The sequence below is a fragment of the Falco biarmicus genome, chromosome 6 (genome assembly GCF_023638135.1).
Source record: "Falco biarmicus isolate bFalBia1 chromosome 6, bFalBia1.pri, whole genome shotgun sequence".
NCBI classification, from domain to species: Eukaryota; Metazoa; Chordata; class Aves; order Falconiformes; family Falconidae; genus Falco; species Falco biarmicus.
Window position 1 is genome coordinate 5,181,216 of NC_079293.1, and position 20,261 is coordinate 5,201,476.

At 39.3% G+C, this 20,261-nt stretch overlaps 1 protein-coding gene across 4 annotated transcripts in view; it reads left to right on the top strand.

The window, feature by feature from the left end:
- The window catches only part of RNGTT (RNA guanylyltransferase and 5'-phosphatase), a 193,317-nt gene that overhangs the window by 144,246 nt on the left and 28,810 nt on the right, over positions 1–20,261 (top strand). For 3 of the 4 annotated variants that reach the window (XM_056343113.1, XM_056343115.1, XM_056343114.1), the window contains one exon: positions 14,906–14,972. The exons of the other annotated variant lie outside the window; for it this stretch is intronic. In XM_056343113.1, the coding sequence (XP_056199088.1) occupies positions 14,906–14,972 (67 nt within the window). The remainder of the gene's footprint in view (positions 1–14,905; positions 14,973–20,261) is intronic. 4 annotated transcript variants of the gene reach the window in all.

Here is a 20,261-nt window from a genome sequence, read left to right on the forward strand (position 1 = left end):
GAGTTGACCCCAGGGGCTGTGCATTACTTCTGCTGGGACAGGTAGATGTGTAGTAGTTGAGTAAACGGGATAACTTTGACCACTCCTAAATTGCACTTCCCTAAAGAAACCAGGTTGTAAAAGAAGGTATGAGACACTCTGTTGTTGGGTTTCCTAGCTGGTATAAAACTCAGCTCAACAGCAGGGATGTGTTAATGTGTAGGTTTCCCATCATCTGTTACGGGAATATGTGCTCTACCAGTTTGCCCTTTTCTTTCTTCTGTCTTTTCATCTTCTGTGATACAGGTAGACTCAATTTTCTGTTCCTGCTGAAGTTTCATTCAGTCTCCTTTACTTCTCTCACTCGTATTTGCATGTGAGTGTTCAGGGTTGGTTTGCCAGTAAAGGTGATTATTTTTTATTTGCTGTCAGTTGCTACTCCAAAGTGATTAAAGTCCTGGTTAAAATGCATAGGATTTCCATGAAATAGCTGAAATTGCATTCCTGTATTACGATTGATAAGTTTCTCTCTCTCTGACGGTCTGAAGATGTAGATAAGACTCTGTATATAGGAAAAGGTAATAGCTTATGTTATTATGCTTATCATATATATTTAAAAAGTAGCCAAATTTTGAGACATCAAAGTCTTCCTTCGTACTCAAGATTAACTTGCATGCTCCAGGCCTTGTTTTTCCCAGATATATCATTTAGCCTAAGAAAACATACTACTTTTTCCTAGAGACTTTGTCTTACCTTAAATCAGACCAGAATGAAATTCACAATGTTTATAATGAACAATGTAATTTTTTTTTTCTCTAATACCTGTAATTAACTGCAGTTAGCTGTATTACCAAAAAAGGCTTATTATCTGTGCAGGTAGTTTATAATACCACCATGAGCATCTTCTACTTGGAAAATCAAAACGTACTGGATCACGTTGCACTAATTTTTAGCAGGCTTATTTTGGCAAAGGCAAATTATAGTCCAAAAGGACATGCAAAATTTCTTGCAGTAAAAAATGATGTCTTGGAGGCGTATTGCAAAAAGGAAAAAAAAACCCTCTCTGCTTTACTGTACGCTTGTTAATTAATAGCTTAATAATTTACCTTACATAAACCTTCTCAGAAATAGATGAAAGGAAACACAGAGCAGCTCATCCTGATACCAGCTAAATCGGTAGTTATCAGCCAGGGGCTGGAAGTTACTAATTTTTTGTCCTATGCAGTTAGCATTTAATCATAATTGCTCTTTCACTTGTGCCCTACATAATAACAATTCGTAATTCAGGCCAGTAAATGAAAAGATGCTCTCTTTCTGTGGTAATAATACAGCACTTTTTATGAAGAATTCAGTTATTTTTTTGCAAAGTTTAGAGGAAAGATACATTTTTTGCAAGTTGCTCGTCACCCAGGCCTTAGCTTCTTTGACTGCTTAGAGTGTGTGTCACAAAACAGGTTAATTTCAAGTAAGGTCTAAAAAGCTGGCATTGGAAAAAGAGACTAGGATTACCAATAGCATGCGAAGAGCTTGCAAAATGGTTATATTGAACCAAAGTTTGTAGAAGCAGCTCCCTAAGATGATGATGGTTCCTGGTTCTCTTCCTCAGCTCTTGCACAGGCAAGCAAGTGGGACTTCTTGGGGTGTTTGTGAGCTCAGATGTGACCATACCCCAAGTACCTAGGAAGAAAGGAGCCTGGCTAGTGCCCTGTGTGGTTTTAGTAGCTGCATCAGTTTTATATTGCTGTGGAGATCGTGGCTGCTCAAGAGAAGCTGGAACAGTATTTCTCAGCCTGGGGGCACGTGCTTTGAAGCAAATGCTGTGTGTGGAGCAGAGGTACCTCAAGGGTTTTTTTTTATATTCCTATCTGTTTGCTGGCAGCTCTTTGTTTCTTAGCACCATCCAAGCTGCCAGCATCCCAGTGCATTCCCACTCCCCTCCTGGCAGATCCAAGAAAAGTATGCTTCCCCTCTCTAGATTTGGGAATCAGGATAAATGGTGCTAAAGTTTGGAGAAAGAAGAAGGGGATGATGTACTGGAGGGAGATAGCCATCTTAAAAAGCCTGTACAAAATGAAAACAAGGGGCAGCTGGGTGTTAAAGTCAGTAATAAAGGAGAGAAATAGGAGTGGAGAAAGGGGTTGCTGGGGGAGCTGTGGCACTTCTGAAGTGAAGCAAAGCAATGGTTTCCTTTATAGAGAAAGGAGCCTTATGGGTAAGGATGCTGATTTTTCAGAGCGTAATAATACACCAGAAAGACAGGACAGCTTTGCTGCCAATGCCTTCTAAGATTACAGATGGGATAATCAGTTTTACAGTGTTGGTAGTTGGTATTGCAAGGCAATAGACCTTTTTATTGTCACACCCAGGAAAGTACTTCAGCTGCATTTCTTAATACTTCAGAATGCAGAATACTTCATTCTGTGTTTATTACTACCTGAAGAATTTCGGTAAAAGAAAATCCACTGAAAAGTTCATATAATGAATAGGCTGAGGGACTTAATTTTATAATGAACAGAAGAACTAAGTCTTGCACCATCTGTGCAGGTTTCAGAAAAAGTGAAGCATTCAGTAAAGTTCATGAAGTCTCCGACAGCCTTCCTACCTTATTTTGGGTGGTAGGTTTGTTTGTAGCAGACGGGTGTTCACGCATTCTGGTGATGGCACTTCTATCAGGGTAGGTGGCAGCGGGGTGTATATCACTCCCAGTTCCAGACGAATAATTTGTTGTTCGTTATGGACTTCACTTTGGGTTTGCAATCTGCATAGTTCCTTCATGATCCCATAGCTAAATGGCTTGTAGACTGTAATTTGATCATTTATTTGGTTGTGCATGATTGATTAATAAAGTATGTGTTTTGTATAAATTATTAAAGCGGTATGGGTGAATAGGAAGAAAAAGGAATCAGTTGGAGCGGTCTGGCAGTGCATATGCATATGGCCAAGGGCCAAGGGTGCTGTTTCATGAGGCCTTCCCATGGAGGATCTTTAATAAGAAGGTGGGAATTTTCATACTGATTATATCTCTGATCCACGTAGACAAGTGCATTTTATATTCTTTAGTGATTTACTTTAAAGATAAATTGTTGGTCTTCTAAATATTCTTATGATGCGCCTGTGTGTTCGGTGCCTGTTTCTCTTGCCACACCAAGGCAGTGTCAATGAGCTCCAGTCTAATTAATGTGTTTTGTTACGAAGTATTTATCAGATTTGAATTCTCCCTCAGTTGGCATAATTCAGTCACCTTTTGTTCTTTTGTTATGAGAAATGAAATATGGATCACCTGATTAATCTCTGGTTTGCCCTGCATTGTCAAAAGAATACTGGTACCAACTGATTTGCTCAGGGTACCTTATGCTGCACTTCAAAATGGTTTACAGTATTTTATCTGAAAAGCTTTTGTATCTGTAATTCATCGGGGTTTTGATACATGGTAGAGTTGCCTCCATGGGATCCAGAAGTGCTTTTTCTGCACTGCAGAGGAATTCTCTCTAAATTTGGCCAACCTGCAGAGTGGCCCGTTTTGTTTTACTTAAAATTGTTAGCTGCCAAAATCTGGGTCTGCCGTGAGGTCTTGCCGCCACTGGTGCAGCATGCAGGGCACCAGGAAAAGCAGAAAACTGTTGGAGCATCTGTGCTGACAAATGAAGGGCAGAACCGGGGAGATTATAGCCAGATGAGACCACCCTATCGTAGCTTTCCTGCCAATTCTTTGTCATGGTTTTTCAGCAGTAGCAACATGTGTTAAAATTGCTGAATATTTACATTTCCGCTCTGCTCTGATGATTTGGAGTAGTTGTGGAGAACAAAAATTTGGGCTTTTCTGTCTGGGTTTAGCTTTTTGGCGTTTTTTTTCGTTGTTTGTTTTGGAGTTTTTTAAAATAGATAGACCAAGGACAAAGGAATGATAAAACTTTATGTGGAAAGGAAGTTCAGTGAACTTTGAAGGCAAGCCTTTGAATGTTAGGAAAAAGCAGAGTTTTAGTTGCCAGGTTCATACACATTATAATACATTCCTTCATTAAATGGTGTAAGTACCTTTCTGTAATTCACACACAAAAGAGCACGTATCTGTCACTGCTGAGGAAAGTAATGCTAAGGTTGTATGGGTGATTCTAAATACAACATCAGCTTCCTTTCAAAGTGATGAACTTTATAATCTAGCTAGTTGCCAGCCTTTGCTTCATAACTTGCTTTATCAGCAGCCTTTCTCTGTTCATGACTTTTTCGCATTACTAATAAATATACTAAACAGTCTGTTACAGAAATTGAATAGTCACTTGGCCTTTGCCAAGATGAAAACTGACCATTTATTCTGCCTGTCCAGTCTCTTAATCAGGGTTTGATCTATAACAGTAAGTAGCCTCCTCCATATAAAAGTACTTACTGCCTAGTTTTATTTTTTTAAAAATAAATTACTGTGGAAGACTCTAACAGAAGCCTTTTGGCAGTCTGAATCAATTATGTCAGTGTGGTGCCTCTCCTGTCCCCCACTACTGTTTAAGCACTCTTTCATTAAAATGATCAAAAGAGAGGCAGATGCAGCCACAGTGTGAATGCAGGGGATGTGCAACCTCCTGAGCAGCACTGCCGTGCACAGCCAAGGCAGGCATGCTGAACAGTGCTCTGCTAAAGGGTGGGACTCGGAGCTAAGTTTTCAGAAATGACCCTATTTGGGTGTAAAAGATTGGCGCGTGGGTTTTTTTAATAGCAAGTCAGACCCTCCATATTAAGAAATGTCAGAAATCCTGGATATGTGGCATCAGTGTTTGGTGATTTACTTCACCTCAATTATCAATATATCCCCAGAGCTTTTCTTTTAGTACCTCTATTTCTGCAGGCATTTTATTTTGGTAACTGGAGAAGAGCAAAAAAAAAAAAAAAAAAAAAACCCCAAAAAAAACAAACCCCAAAAAAGGTCCTGACTAGGTGTCTTTGGTTTTTTTCCTTTGGGTACAAAGCCACTAGCTTTTCAGCAGTCTCCCTGTCTTCCTTAGTTGCTCCCTGTATTAGCACACAATCAAGTGAATCTCTGATTATTTTTTTTTACCACTTAAATACTTGGACATACATGATATTTTTTTTGTCATTATCTCATTTATTTCTTCTATATCTTATTTGCTGTTAGAAATCTATTTTTCTTAAGTAGCTCCTGAGACACTTCACATCTTTGTTTTGACTTTAAAATATCTGTAATTAGACTTCTTATTTTATGAAGTCTGATAGAAAGCTTCGGTTACGGCTTCATGTTATGGTGTCAATTCTTCACTTAATTCTGGGTGTTGAATTTGCTAGTACTGTGGTCTCTGTTATATTTTAAAAGATGGCCAAGGTGAAAGGACCTTATGGGGTCCTAGACTAGAACATAGATTTACAGTGTTCCAGTGAGTCCGCTGCAGGGCTGGGTAAGTGCTTTTGCTTTGTGATATTTGGATAAATCTGGGCAGAGTTGCAGCACAGCCTGTAGCAGGCAGGTCTTTCAGCAAATTGGGAATACTTCCTAACTCCTGTCCGATATTTCAGTGAGGTGAAGGGGATGATATTCTGACATTTACTATCAGAAGTAGATTCTAATAGTGAATCTCTCAGACTATGTAATAATCTTACCCTGTCAAAGGAAAAGGCAAGCAGTCTCATTTTTCAGATAATTTATGGCCAACCTGGCCAAATTGCTCATTATGCTACAGGGAATAATACTCCATTGGTGGAAGAATGGGTATGATTATTTACTGGGTAGTTTTTTTTTTTCTACTTACTTTTCCTTTCTACTTTTTATGGATAAGTTATATGTAAATGTAGTCAAAATACTTCTGTATGTGATTTGCCTGTAAGGCAAAGCGTGGACAAACATTAAAATATTATCAACGGTAGACATAAATGCAGCAAACAAAAGGAAGTGCTTTTGGAAATATTTGATGTGTGGTTTTATTTATAAAGTACAAGAGTATTTCTTGAAAAATCTCCCTGTCTCTAGGAACGCATTCATCTTCAGTCCTCACCCCCCAAAAAACCAAGCAGCCAAACACTTGTTCAAAACCAATGCAAATGAAACCCTCCTAGCTCAAAGTAAACCTTAACATCGGTCACGTTCATTTTTTTTTGACCATGATGTAGAATCACTTGCAGACCATTACCTCAAATATGAGGTCACTTCATTTTGCAGTTTCGAGCTCTCTGAATGTCATTTTTGTTGGGTTTGGTATATAACTGTGGTGACGTTATTCAGTGGAAGTATGTCTTTCAGGGATCAGTTACTTCCCAGATTCTCATTATAAATAGTCAACAGCACGCAGTGATTTACTCTAGGGAGTGAGGTGGTTCAGTGAAGCCCTTCAAGTATTACGCAGAGGAGCTTTTCCTATGAAGGGCAATTAGCACATAACATCGATGTTTGTGCCTGAGTTGCATGTGTTTCAGAAAGCAACATGCTTATTAATATGACTAATAACACACACTGTTGGAGTACTGTTGTGGGAAGGCTGAGGGTGTTAAATTCAAGTCTGTAGTTGGTGCTGTCCACTGCATTTCCCCCCGTTAATATTATTTAGAATACAGTTTTATGTTAATTGCTGTCACCATGCTGTCACCGTGGCTTGGGATATTCTGTAAATTCAGAATTCATTGAATGAGAAAGTTTTGTTTCTGCGGGGGTGTTTATCGCAGAGATGAAGATAGCATTGTAAAATTGTTTACAGGCTCTTAAAAAAGAGACTTAATTGTATCGCTTCCCAACCTTTTTCCTCTCTGGAGTTCAAACCCAGGGTTTTTTACATATTTACTATGTAACCAGCTGCGCATAGTATTTCTTCCTTCTAGCTTTTTTTCGATTTGTGCTCTAATTTGAGGAAGAATGCCCTAAATCAGACACACAATCTATTTGTCTGCTCTTAACCATGATGATTATACTAGAATAGCTTTTATTTGGCCATGGAAAAAGTGTTCTTGCATGACTGATGAGTAAATCATTTTGTTGGAATATTTTCATAGCCTGAAAAAGTGGTTTGGTGAGTGCACTGTAGAAAGAAGGAGAGCGCTCTTCTGTCTTGCCTGTGAAGCCCCTGCTTTGCCATTGTCAGTATTCTGTGTACAAGGCTCACTGCTGCTTTTGTGAACTGTCAAGTTCTTTGGCTGTTCATGCTTTCAGAACAAAATGACACGCATGTTGTTTGCAGACCGTATATGCGTGTCAGTTTAAATTCACAACCTTATCTGTGCTGAAGGTATTAGCCTTTTCCAGAATTTTATTGAATCCTTTTATATTTCATAATACCTAATATAATATCTTCACTATGTTACTCTTATATTAGTCTATAAAATGAATGAATGAAATATTTAATGACCTTGAAAAAATGGAATGTAGGAAGTTAATTCTTTTGACCTTAACATCAATTTTTGTAATTCTCTATTTATGCTGTTCTGATTTTCTTCTTGCTTTTTCTTTCAATTTCATGTTCCTAGAAAATACATAATTGGAGTTGAAAAGCAATGGGGAACAATTGTCATAAGCAAGAAGCAAAACATAATTGTAATGTCATTGTAATAGAATCCAAGTTGTGGTTTAAGAGACTACTTAAGAAACTGGTTCTCTTTGCATGGTTAAGATATTGCAGCACAGTTTTCCCTTACCATTTAAGCGAACACAGGATAAATACAGAATATTTATTATATTCTTAAGAGGACATCAGCTCCATCATGTGAATATTGCGTTCTTTCTGCTGTGTCATGATGCTTTATTTGTGCTCATGTCATCATGTCCAATAATGACATATTGGGATAATTTCTTTGCATAATGAAATACAAGATTTCTAAAACTATGTATAAAAGTTACCTTTATCTTCAAAGTTATATGTGACGAACATACAAATAGTGTTTGAAAATACAGTTACTGAACTCATGAAGGTGTTGCTTCTTTCCCCAGGGCTATTGTTCTTCTGTGTTTGTAACTTGTAACAGTCATTTCTGCCTAAAATGTACAAATGCATCTGGAGCCATTTTTAGAGACAGTTAAAAGCACATTTCTGGCAAAATTTCACTGCAAGTTGGTGAAGCATTAGAACAGGCTTCTCAGGGGGGTGGTGGATTCACCATCCCTGGACGCATTTAAAAAACACGTAGATGTGGTGCTTAGGGACATGGTTTAGTGATGAACTTGGCGGTGCTGGGTTAGTGGTTGCACTTAATCTCAAAGGTCTTTTCCAACCTAAATGATTCTAGGATTTAGGTACAGAACGTAACAGTGGAATTCTTTGTATATGCTTATCACACAAAAGGTATGCCTTAAAATGAAATGTAAAAACATTCAGACCATAATGAATATTCATCTCTATTATATAGTTATATGTGGAAGATTAGAATGTGAGTGTGTCACAGGGATTTTCCCAAAATCTTATCTCACTGTGCAATTTATACTTTAAATTAGGTAGTATTCCATTTCTGGCCACTAATGTGTATTCTGAGATCTTCTTAGCCATAAAGATATGGATGTGCACAAGGGTCAGTAGCCCCACTGAGTGTCAGGTTTGATTTTCTTTTCATTTTGCTTCACATCTATTCCACTCTTGATACACGTCTTCTCAGGACTGCAATTTTTTCACCAGCAACCTGGTGAAAGTGAAGACTGCAAATGTATTTCTGCAGCATATGAAGGATGAACTTGTTAGATCAGATCCCAGCCCCATTGTAGCTACTTACTGCTGCATCTGACTGTGAAGTGGAAGTAGTCCATGCATCTTAATCCTGCTGTCTCATCAGTGGAATTGGTATTCATGTTTAAACATATCTCCTAGGGTGACATGGTGAAATGCCTTCCAGACAGACACCAGAGGGTGTTTCAGGTATCAGTCTACTCTTAAGATCAACAAGAAAAAAACCCTGTCTGATCTGGAGAGACTTGTGTCAGGTAGGACAGACCAGAGCAGCAGCAGCCCCTTGTCCTCTGCTGAAAGCACCACATCTGCATGTCTTTTAAATACCTCCAGGGATGGTGACTCAACCACGTCCCTGGGCAGCCTGTTCCGTGCTTGACCATGCTTTCAGGCAAGAAATTTTTCGTAACATCCAATCTAAACCTCCCCTGGTGCAACTTGAGGACATTTCCTTCTACTCTGTCACTTGTTATCCAGGAAGAGAGACTCACCCCCACCTGCCTACAGCCTCCTTTCAGGCAGCTGTAGAGAGCGATAAGGTCTCCCCTCAGCCTCCTTCCCTCCAGGCTAAACACCCCCAGTTCCCTCAGCTGCTCCTCAGCACCATCATTAGAAGTAGAAACCGATATGCATGGCTGTCAAGATGAGTTTTGGAAGTTTCTGCTGTCTTGCATGGACTCAAATACTTTCCTGGTTATGCGATATAACAATGAAGTTTTACTGCAGCTAGCAAAGCTTTGGTGGCAGGCTGTAGCACTTACTGAGCTTGAAAACAAACACAGACTTGTCTAGAGTAAGGTTTTTTGGTGGTTGCAAAAGCTAGTGAAAGGAACAGGCAACAGTCAATAATAAAACCAGAAACACAGAATCCAATGACTGACTTTATGTGGAGTGACGAACTATTCTTCTGCCACAATGTATGTCAAGTTACATTTTAGGATTGCCTGATACAAATACTGCAAGATACTATTTGGTAAATTGTCATCAGCTCTGGGGTTTGGGTGAGTGTTCTTGTGGAAATATAAGGAAGAGGTGTTCTGTTTCTCAGGGGCAGTGAATAACTGAAGCATTGCTGTCGGCAGCTCTGAATGCCTACCACTGCCTGTTTCATGGCAGCTTTCATCCTGAAAAACCAGACAACTCAAGCCCACATGCCTGTCCATTGGCCATCATTTTCCTTTGGCACAGTCCACCCTTCCAGTTACCTTACCTCTTTTCAGCCATTCTGCTACACACATTGCATTTCTCACTCCGTGCTCCCTGCTTTCCCCGCCTGTCTGACCTCTGTGCTGTTGGTTAGAGCTGAAGTCTCAGTCTGTGTTCCTGCACGATACGCCACCGGTCTTGCAACGGAGCAAGCACAGGAGCTGCTGCCTCGCACAGGAGCAAGTTACCGCGTTCAGCTAATCTGCAGTAACTTGCTCCTGTGAGAGGCAGCGGCTCCTGGCTCCACCTGCTCCTTTATTTCTCTGCATGCTCCTTTCTGGAAACCTCCTTCCTGCACAGCAGCGCCGGGATCCAGATAGCCTAGAGAGAAACCCCCGACTGGTTTGTGTCTGAGCTGCTCAGAAGTTGTGTTTTCAGCTTTGCAGTTTGCATGGCCCGGTTTGATAACCTGAGCGGACTTCCCAGGCAGCCCTTGGAGCCTGAAGGGGTCAGCGTCTGGGGTTCAGATCAAGCTGAAGTGATGTTCTCAAGATATACCTCCCGACAAGATGTGGAGGAACTATTTGACGGCTGCTTTCTGCCTTCACAAAGCACTACTTAATGGCTGGAGCACTGGTGCGTCGGTGAGCTTGTGAGCTCAGTCTTTCTTAAGGGTATCTTGAAATACTCACCTTCATCTTAGCAGACAGCTCTCGGCGACTTACCGGGGACAGACCATGTGTGGAGAAGAGGAAATGGTCAGGTTTCTTGGAGATGTGCTGCCCTCGGAAAGTCCGTAGCCAGCGGTCAGTCTACTTCCCGTGGCCAAAGCCGGTAGGAAGGTGGTGATGGTTCTGGGACTGTCCTGGCCCACAAAGCAAGGTCAGGGAGGGTGAGCTCTGTGATATGTCAGTCTCTACTGCTCTTGTAGCCCTAGGCCGCCAGGCTTCTCAGCCTGGAGCTCTGCCCCGATGCTTTCCAACACAGAGGGCTGCTTTGCCACTCCTTTATACCTCTCTCATCCCTCATGTTCCACATTCCTTGCTGTCTCACGCTGCCTTATTCCAAGTTTTCTTTCACCCAAGCCCTTAATCCTGTCCTGTATTTATTTGCATTTACCCCCTTCACATCACTATTGCCACCGCGTTTTTTGAATCGCTGTCCCTGAGCGTGCCCGCTCCTACAGCCAGCTTCCCCCCCGGCAGCAGCGCCTGGCTTCTGCAGCTCGGGCGTGGAGAACACTGGCTACGGTTTACACCAGAGAAAGCCAAATCTGGGGTTCTGGGGGCAGAAAATCGGGAGTTTTGGTGGTCACCGTATAGCAGTGTTTTCTTGGTACTTGAAGGGCTTTAAGACCTTGGCATTATATTTGCAAAAGTCAGATGTGGGTTGTCCTGATACTTTCTGATTTTTTTTATGCTGTTCACATGGAACGTAATGGTACAGCCCTAACAGGCACATCGAGCCAGAAGTCTGCTCACTTGGGTGCACAGGACAGGAGTGCAGGGAATGTAATGTTACATATGAACAGCACATCTTGAAGAACCACCGCTTCTTGGAGCGATGTTTCTTTCCTTCTGCTTCCAGAAAAAAATTGGAATTGTGTTATAATGTATTGAATGGAAGAGATAACGTATTGAATGGCAGTCTGAGCTAATGTGATTAGTTGAGGTATCTTTGTATATTGCTACATATTTTCAAGTAAAAGTAAATATATATATTGAAGTGCCAGTAGACATTTACATTTTTGACGATTGTTTCACATAATTTTAAGGTAATTACTTGAATGTGAAATTCAAGATTGTAATTGTGCTGTGAAACTGTCACCACTGTTTCTTGGGCTGGTATTGATTTGGCCAATTACAGGTGATTACACCTAGCTGCTAGCAGGGTTAGGTGTTGAGAACTGCTGATGGTGTTTTGAGAATAGAACTGTTCAAATGTGAAATTAGGTAAGAAATAGAAGACTGACATTTTAAAAGAGAACACTGGCATAAGAAAATATAGATGTGCTTATAACCAAGCCTGCCTTCCATTGGAAAATCTTCAAAGGCAAAGGGTAATTAGTTGAGAGCATTAGGAGTGAATAGTTGTATCAATTTAGACATGTTGATGTTTGTGGTATAAAGTTAATTTTAGGTACTTAAAAATGCAGCCTGATGTTATGATAGAGAACTGCAAGAATGGCTGTGTGTAACCTGAACATTCCGATTGGTGAGGAGCACATCTTCATGATAATGTGGAGATCGGTTGGGCTGAGTTCCTATGGGTGAGATGGAGACTGGGACATCCTCCTCCCTCTCACCCCTCTCCTCAATGGCACATGTTTTTTCGATACTGCCACTGGTGGCTGTGGAGTGGGGGGTAACACTCCTGGAGTAGCTTGGCTGATCCAGAGCCTCAGCACTGACCCTTGCCCCCGGCTGCTTACCTGTCCAGACTCTGCTGTGTGAGCTGATTCTATGAAATACGGAGATTATGCTGATAAGACCCTAAAGTAAAAGAGCTTATAATAATAATGAGATTCAGAATTTTTTAATTGCTCAGACCATTTAGAGGCAGAAAACCAGAGTATTTCAGAACATTAGATTATCATTATATTGGGATGCTCATTTCAGCCTCATTGAGTACTTTTATCAAAAACTGACTGGTTTTGCATGTTGGTGAAAAAATGTTGAACTTCAGAATTCAAGAAGAATGTGAAAACTAGAGAAACAAAGAATGCAACCTTTTATTTAAGCAATGGAGAGTTACAAATAACTTTCTATTCCCTGAAAATTTTGCTAGCATCGCACTGAATTAACATTGCCTTTTTGAAATGCCATATAAATACAAATAAAAAAATACAAGTAAAACACTTTTCAGCCAAGGCAGTGAAAGGTGAACAAATAGTAATAAGCCTGTGCTGTGTCAATATCAATCTTATTAAGGAAGCCAATTCTTGCAGTTTGTTTGCAGGTTTTGGGCATACATAAGTGATAGCAAGTTAAACAGTGTAGACTGGATGGCTGTGTGGTCTTCTGGAAAGGCCTAAAACTATTCTAAAGACTCAGATTTTTAATGGTCCTACATTTCTATTTGGTAAAGAAAACAATGTGAAAAATGACCACATGGGAATAATCACACTGTACGTCTTCTCTTTTTTTAGGTACCTTACTAGAAATGCAGTTAGTGGATTTTTTTTTCCTTTTTGGCCTTACAATAATTGCGTGCAGTTCTTTTTAAGAATACATTTTTCCTTTAAGGTGCCCCTCATAAATATTGTGACATACCCTGAATTCTTTTTACAGATTCTCTTTTAACCTTTTTTTGCTAATTACTTGTGTTTCTTTTCATTTAGAAAACCCTTAAATGTTTTCCAGGTTTGCTTTATAATCCTAGGAGGAGGTTTGATCAATATGCTGGCTTTTCCAACTGCAGACGCCTGAGTTCTGAATAAATTTGACTTATTGTGACTGAAAATGAGTGTGATATGGTCAGCATGACTTCCATATACTGCAGAACCATTGCGAAACAGTACTGATCTTCCCGATGGAGTCCGGACTATGGATGGGCAAGGGGAGGAAGGCAGCTGCCTGTCCATACTGTGATGGAAGTGCTGTGATCCTTACTAGTCTTCCCTTCATTTGGGTATTTCTGTCAATGCCCAGGAAATTTTTGCAGACCGTATCTAATTACAGAAGGATTCTTTGATGACAATATACTGTTCCACACCACTTCTTACTTAACCGTTTTATATATGTGAATGTTTCGATGTTGTGATTTTGCTGTGTTCCGCCAGTTCCCACTGTTGGTGAACCCGTTTATGGTCATATATATCATATTGCTGTCAGAAATGGAAAGAATCAAAATCATATGAAGATGTGTACATTCTGTGGGGTTAAAACGATTTACTGCCATCTTAGTTTCTGTTTTGTTTACGAAAACAGGCCTGGCGATGGTGAGAAATGAGTTAAAAGTTAAAGCTGGTTTGTATGTAGAAAAAAAATACGTAACTCAGTATGAAATAAAAGTTATATATATGCTTAAAAACATAAGAAAGAGACACCTTAGTGTCAGTCTTAAGCAGCATGATCCCTACCTTCATACTTATTTCTGGTTATTTAATTTAATTCATATTTGAGGCCATATTACTAAAGGGAATGGGATGTAAAATTGAAGGAAATATAAAATAGCAAATGCTTAATGAAAACTTGGAGCTACTGAACAGTATGATGGGGTTTGAATGTCCCTTTTAATCAAAACAGAAACCCTTTCAAGGGTTTGTCAAAGTTCTCCTTATTATGGGGTGCCTGTACTTCAGTGTGACACTTCTGGAGTCTCTAAACTAGAGGGAATGACCGCTATGCCTGTGCTTAGCCAGAACGTTGTGGTTGTCCAGTCTGAACAGCACAGCGCTCTCCTACCCTTGTTACTGGCCAGAGATGTTCTTGCCTGTCCGTTCACCCTAATGCTCCTCTGGGATTTGGAGCTTGCGTAGTAATAGCATTGACTTGCACGGGATCTGCAGAGCTCAGACTAACCCTTTTCCAGACGTACCAACAGTCAGTCGCTTGAGTCAACTTACCTGCTGTCCCTCTGGATCTTGGTGGTGGACGCAGCAACTTTATATAAAGAGTTGAAGAGAATAGCAGGCACTAACTGCATCTGGGGTTCTTTTTATATAGGAAGCCATTAGACAGTATTGCAGAGATTCTTTGTTATTTTTCTACTTGTGATGTCACTTTTGTATTACTGTGCGTATTTTTATTTGCCCTGGTCTATTTTAACTGAGGCCTGCTGCTCTGAATGTGTGTTTACTAGACTTTTCTGGTGCTGCCCCTTTGTCTCTAATAGAAGAGGCACCTGCCTGCTGTTCTTCCATGTTACTGAGTGACAGCCGTCACAAAGAAGCCTGTGAAATGATTTTGTTGAAAAGCTGTTTGTACCATAAACACAAGTTACCGGTGTGCATACATCTTTAATGCACGTCTTGCCTTTTTTGTGGTAGTTCAACTAGAATCAGATTTGCAGAGGTAGCTCTTGCTATTGTGATGAAGCTTGTTACCCTGCTAGGGTTCAGTAACAACTACTGGAGATGCAAAAAAAACCTTATGGATGTAAAGTGATATCTTAAAAGATTTTTTTCATTTTTTTAGGCTACTCACCCAGAATGTTGGTCTTCTTTATGTTGGAAACTTTGACAGACCTTTTGCACAAATTAAGGTACGATTAATAAGCTAGGGGGGGAGGTGGCTATTTAAATTATTTCACTTCTGTATCATTTAAGTCTTGTCTTAGAGAAATCCAAGTTATCAATATAGCTTCAGGAAAAATTATGGGAAATAGTGCTACTTTGGTGATGTTTACCATATTCTGGGTTTTCTTCTAGTTACATCTGTGTACTTGCCAAAGAAGTTTAGGGTTTTTTATCCTTTTGATTAATTTTTACTCTGGGTTAATTATTGGAAGGAAAATGTTTGGGGTGGGGTCTTTTTTTTTAGGTTACCTTGTCAGAGACATTTCAAAACAAAGCCACTTTTGGAACTCTGTAATTTTTTAGTGATCCTTGAGAGGGAAGACACTGCAGTAAAAAGCACAGATTGTTTTCCCGGTATGGATAGATTTATTATGAAAGACTCATACAATTGCTGGAAAATCATTTGTGGTTTATGACTTACTGTTTCTTTTCCTTCAGTCAAACTATAATAATTTCACATTTCTACTTGCCAGTTGCTAATTAGTTACTGTCATGTCACTTACGAACAAAAACATTTTACAAGAATATATGGACTGATTTTGATGGGTTTCGTTAGGATTTTTCTTAGGGCAAGGAGAGGGAGGCATCAACATGTTAGTCATTATGCTGGGATGTGGAAATGGGGTATCCATTTCAGAGTGCTGAAATGTTCCCCTGCCCCAGATGATACCTGTAATGACTTTCTGCACTCTTGGCAGCATTGGTCCCTCCATTGTGTGCACACACTTGTGCCTCTCAGTGTGTTAAAAGCCTTTGTTTTGTTTTACATCAAAATGAAACTTAATTTCCAAAACTCAGATGTGTTCCTTTGCCACATCCCTAATTACATTAGGAAAGAACAGCATTCCCAACTATATCTAGTAAATACCTGTTTTTTATAGCTTAAACCTTAGTATTGTTTTAAAATTACTTGAAAATAACAGATAAATGCTTTTTATCTTCCCTCTCCCTTTTCTGTCGTCTCCCCAGTTCCTATATGTGTATTATTCAGTTTGGCTAATAATCAAACAATTTAAATGTTTCTTGCATGAAACATCTTGCCAGTAGTTTCATCACAAATAAGCTTGTGTGGTTTTGGTGATAATTTCGGAATAGCGCTTGTTTAAATGCTTTATAGAAGTTCTTCCATACTGTTCTCCCTTTCCAAATGAGGCCCCATTCTCACCCTTAACTGCCCCATCCATTTCTAATAATAAACAGCAAAATGCAGAAGTTTTCCCTATGGCTGGGGAGAGTTTGTAAGGTCACTAGGTGGATTTGGGAGAGAGGAGGTGTACGCTGCACTCATTTTCAGCCAGCTGCGGTCGGCAGTGGTACTCCCATCGCTTGCAGTCAGGCAGAGGGCCTTCTGCTCACAGGACAGCTGCAAAGCAGATGCTGCACAGAGTCAGGCTGCAGGACTAAGTATCGTATCACGGGCAAATGCTTAGGGAAACAGTGAAAAAACAGGATAACTATAAGTACGCAGCCAGTTCCCTGCAATTTGCATGCAGGGCCTTTTCTGCTGGAAAAGTTGTATTTGCATCCTGGTTCTTAGTAGATTTAGATGGACCTTCCTCCTTCAATGTGCTTAAGGGATTTTCCACTAAATTTTCAGCATACAAAGCCACACTGTCTCTGTGAGTTAAGGTATTTTATTTCTTTTAAACTTACTGCCTAATAATTCATTTTGATTCAACCTAGACCTTATGTCAGGAAGAATGGTGAGCAGTCATTCCTGACTTTATCTTCTCTTCCACATTACCCCAATCTTGCATCTTCCCAGCTACAAAACTTTAAACTATTTAATTGTTCCCTGTAACCAACCATTCAGTATCTCCAATCAACACTGTTTTTATTCTTCGTACCCTTATGTATTTCTACTGTTGCCTTTTTTAAGGTAAGGAATGGCTCAATATTCAAGATATGAGCACAATAATGCTTTCTCTTTGCTGTTTTTGTATTACAAATGGTACAGTGCTTGATAAATGTCTGACATATTAGTTTGAGTAGGTTAATATTAGACTTTCTGGTATATTGCTGGTGTAGTTTCATCCTAAGTGTCGTGTTTGCCACAGAGTAGGTATTGTGGATATTCAAAATAACTTTCAGTTACTACCCAGGAAAAACAAAGCTTATTACCCACTAAATTACTGTACATTACGTGGACAGGTTTGAGTAAGCTAATTCCACAAGCTGTACTCCGTAAAACGTAACTTTTATTTTTGAAGCTATAGGCATATATGGGCATACATTTGCACACCGTTGCTTTGCTTTGTTTCAGATGCTAAAGGTAATCCTGAAGTAGCAAGCTAATTTGTCTCAGGGTCATCTCTTCTGTGGCTTGTATTATTAGCTGCAACTGGGAAATGGCATACAGTTAACAAAAACAATGTTTTTTTAATTGAGGCTCCTATATGATTGCTTGGAGATTCTAGAAGGATGTTGGCAGCATGAGAGCAGGAGGGCCTGGTGTAGAGTGATAAGGTTGTAACTCCATCGAGATCCTCAGCACCAAAAATGATTGAGCGTTGGTGCTGCGAAAAGAAATGTATTCTGGAGATGTACAGTGGTCTTTTGCAGCTATTGACACAAGTTTCTTTCCTTCTTCCCCCGGCAGTTCTTCAGGTCTTTCATACGTGGTTGCTAATGATTCCCCCAGTTAAAGACCTGTGAGCCGCATTTGGTCCTGGAATATCTATAAGGCAGTCTTTGTAACCTTTTAGTTCAGATACACTTTTGCTCACTGTGTGATGGATTGGTCTCTCTCATTATATAAATTACCCACCCGTGTTCATTTGCAAACATCCCAAGTATCATGTATTCCGTTAAGATACGGCATTTCTTGCATTATGGAATGCCCCAAACCACTACGCTCCTCCGTCAGTGTAGATTTATGACTTGAAAGTGAAGCATTATTATACAGCACTACTTCCAATGCATTTTAGTGCACTTTCAGTTGGACAAATAGGAGTGTTACCAGGCCTTTGAAATATTCATAGTAAACATATAAACTGCCATGCTAGTACTCATAAATTCATGTTATAATTTATGTGCATTTACAAAACTGCAAAGAGAGAAACTCCTTATCAAAGTATCCCTTCCCAAAAGTAAACAAGTTTGATTTTTCCAGAACTTTGCAGGAGATAATTGCACCAGTGTCTTTGATGATGAAGGCTATAGCTAGCAAGTCTGGGAGAAGAGTTTGAAATACTAACATCTCTTCTAGGATGATTTTTTCTGTGTCTGTCTTTCTCCTATCAATAATTCATTAATACTTATTAATATTTATAATGTTTCTGAGACATAGATGAACTCGTAAGATTAACCGAAATTACCTGATCTTCCTCCTGACTTGCTTTCAGTAGTGTCAGTGGTAGTACTTCATAAATGTTTGATCTCTCTATTTCATTATAGAAAAGGAAAAAAAAAAAGAGTGAAGCATTCAGTCCTCAAGGTTTCGAATCCTGTATCTGATAGCAGATAAATTGGAAGAAGTGGGGAAAGAAGTGTTTTCCTGGCTAGAGGAATCTGCCTAGGACTTTTCTTTTCCAATAATGTACCAGTTCATAGATTTTGTGTATTGCTACTTTGAACAGAGTTCATGGTACAGAACTTTTCAGTTATTGTATAGTGTTTGTGACTGCTTTTTTCTAGGGTAATATTCACTAAGTTTCAGTGAGTTCAGTGGGTTATAAAAACGATGGCTGTTTCAGGTGCTGAGAGTATTAAATGAATTAATGATTTGAAAGTCAAATTCTCTGTGGCAATGAATTCTCATTGTATTTCCAGGGGACTATTCTTTAAGATTATATTGAAGGAATCAATTTCACAGAGAGTAGTTTCTCTTAATAATTCTTTGTTTCTAAATGAAATTATTCTAAATTATTGCTTAATTCTAGTGTCTGTTCAAAGGTGTTGTAGAACAGTTTCACCATAAATGTTTACGTTTGGGTTTTTTTTCCCATTTAAGTAGCGGTGCTAGTAGTAGTTACTGTCATATACTTCTGCATTCATTCAAAGAACTTCGGAGCAATTCAGTGATTTGCAGCTTTCTTTGGCTCTTAAGTGGTTGTATTTATTAAATATCTCTTGGAAACTGGATGAAACAAGAAAGGTTTCTATAAGTGACAATCTTGATCGGCAAGATAGAGCATTGACATCAGCTGTAATTAACTGGCAAACTTTCTTAAATCTATCTACATTAAGTTATTGTTAGTATTCTTTTAGTAAAATGCAGCTATTAAGGCAAAATCTTTATCATAGAAATTTTGTGTTTACTGGAAGTAACTACATCCATTGTCCCAGCATACGTAATAGTCACCTGATGGAAGGGTATGTTACAGTTTAACCTGTTTACAGAGCAAGGAGTCTTGATGACATATATGACACGTTTTTAAAATAGAGATTTGATCAATGTAGATTAGAAAGAAAACTTAGCAACGCTATATCCAGTAATTATAACTATAAAGAAAATTATATTGTTTAATCAATTTATTAAGATGGTAAGTTTTTGCAGTTCAGTTCCTAGTTGCTTCTGGGATTAGGGGAAAGTGTTCAGTACACTCTGTTCTCCATTATTAATCGGTAATGAAGCTTCTGGCAGTCTTTACTATTGAGCTAATGACTAGTTTCATTTTGGGCTCTTAACACATTAAATTACCATTTAAATAAAGATTAATTACTGCTATTTTATTTTTAGTATTTTAAGAGTAGTTATTAAAAAGTTTCATAATAAATACTACTTTGTTCAAGATAGAATTGTTTGATTTAATAGAATATGAGGACAGTTATGGTGAAAAGAGTATTTTGGAAATAGTGATGTGTTCTTAGTATTTTGTTTCTATGGTAGGAGCCCAGTGGAAAGATTCTGAAAGTTTTAATTTTGCTTCTGGGCAACTTGCTGCTGTAGTTACAGCAGCCTTGCTGTCAAGGACTAGCAAGAAATCAAGCTCTCTGCTCTGGCCCGCAGCTCAGTAACCATTATCTATGATTTTGTTAAACTTGAGAACAGTATTGCTGATTGCTGAGAAGCTAAACGTACCACCTACACTCCGGGAATGCAGTTTGGGTCTAAGCTATTATTTGCCCAACTGCCTCATTTTCCCTTGGCAAATTCACTTTTAACTTAAAACATGAAGCATAGTGGAGTTCTGCCAGAGAGAGGCCTTACAGCAGGTAATCACCCCAGAATAATTTTTCCGGTAATATCACATCAAAACCAGTAGACCCTCCAGATACACATACATCCACCTTTACTTCTGCAGGCAGCTTTG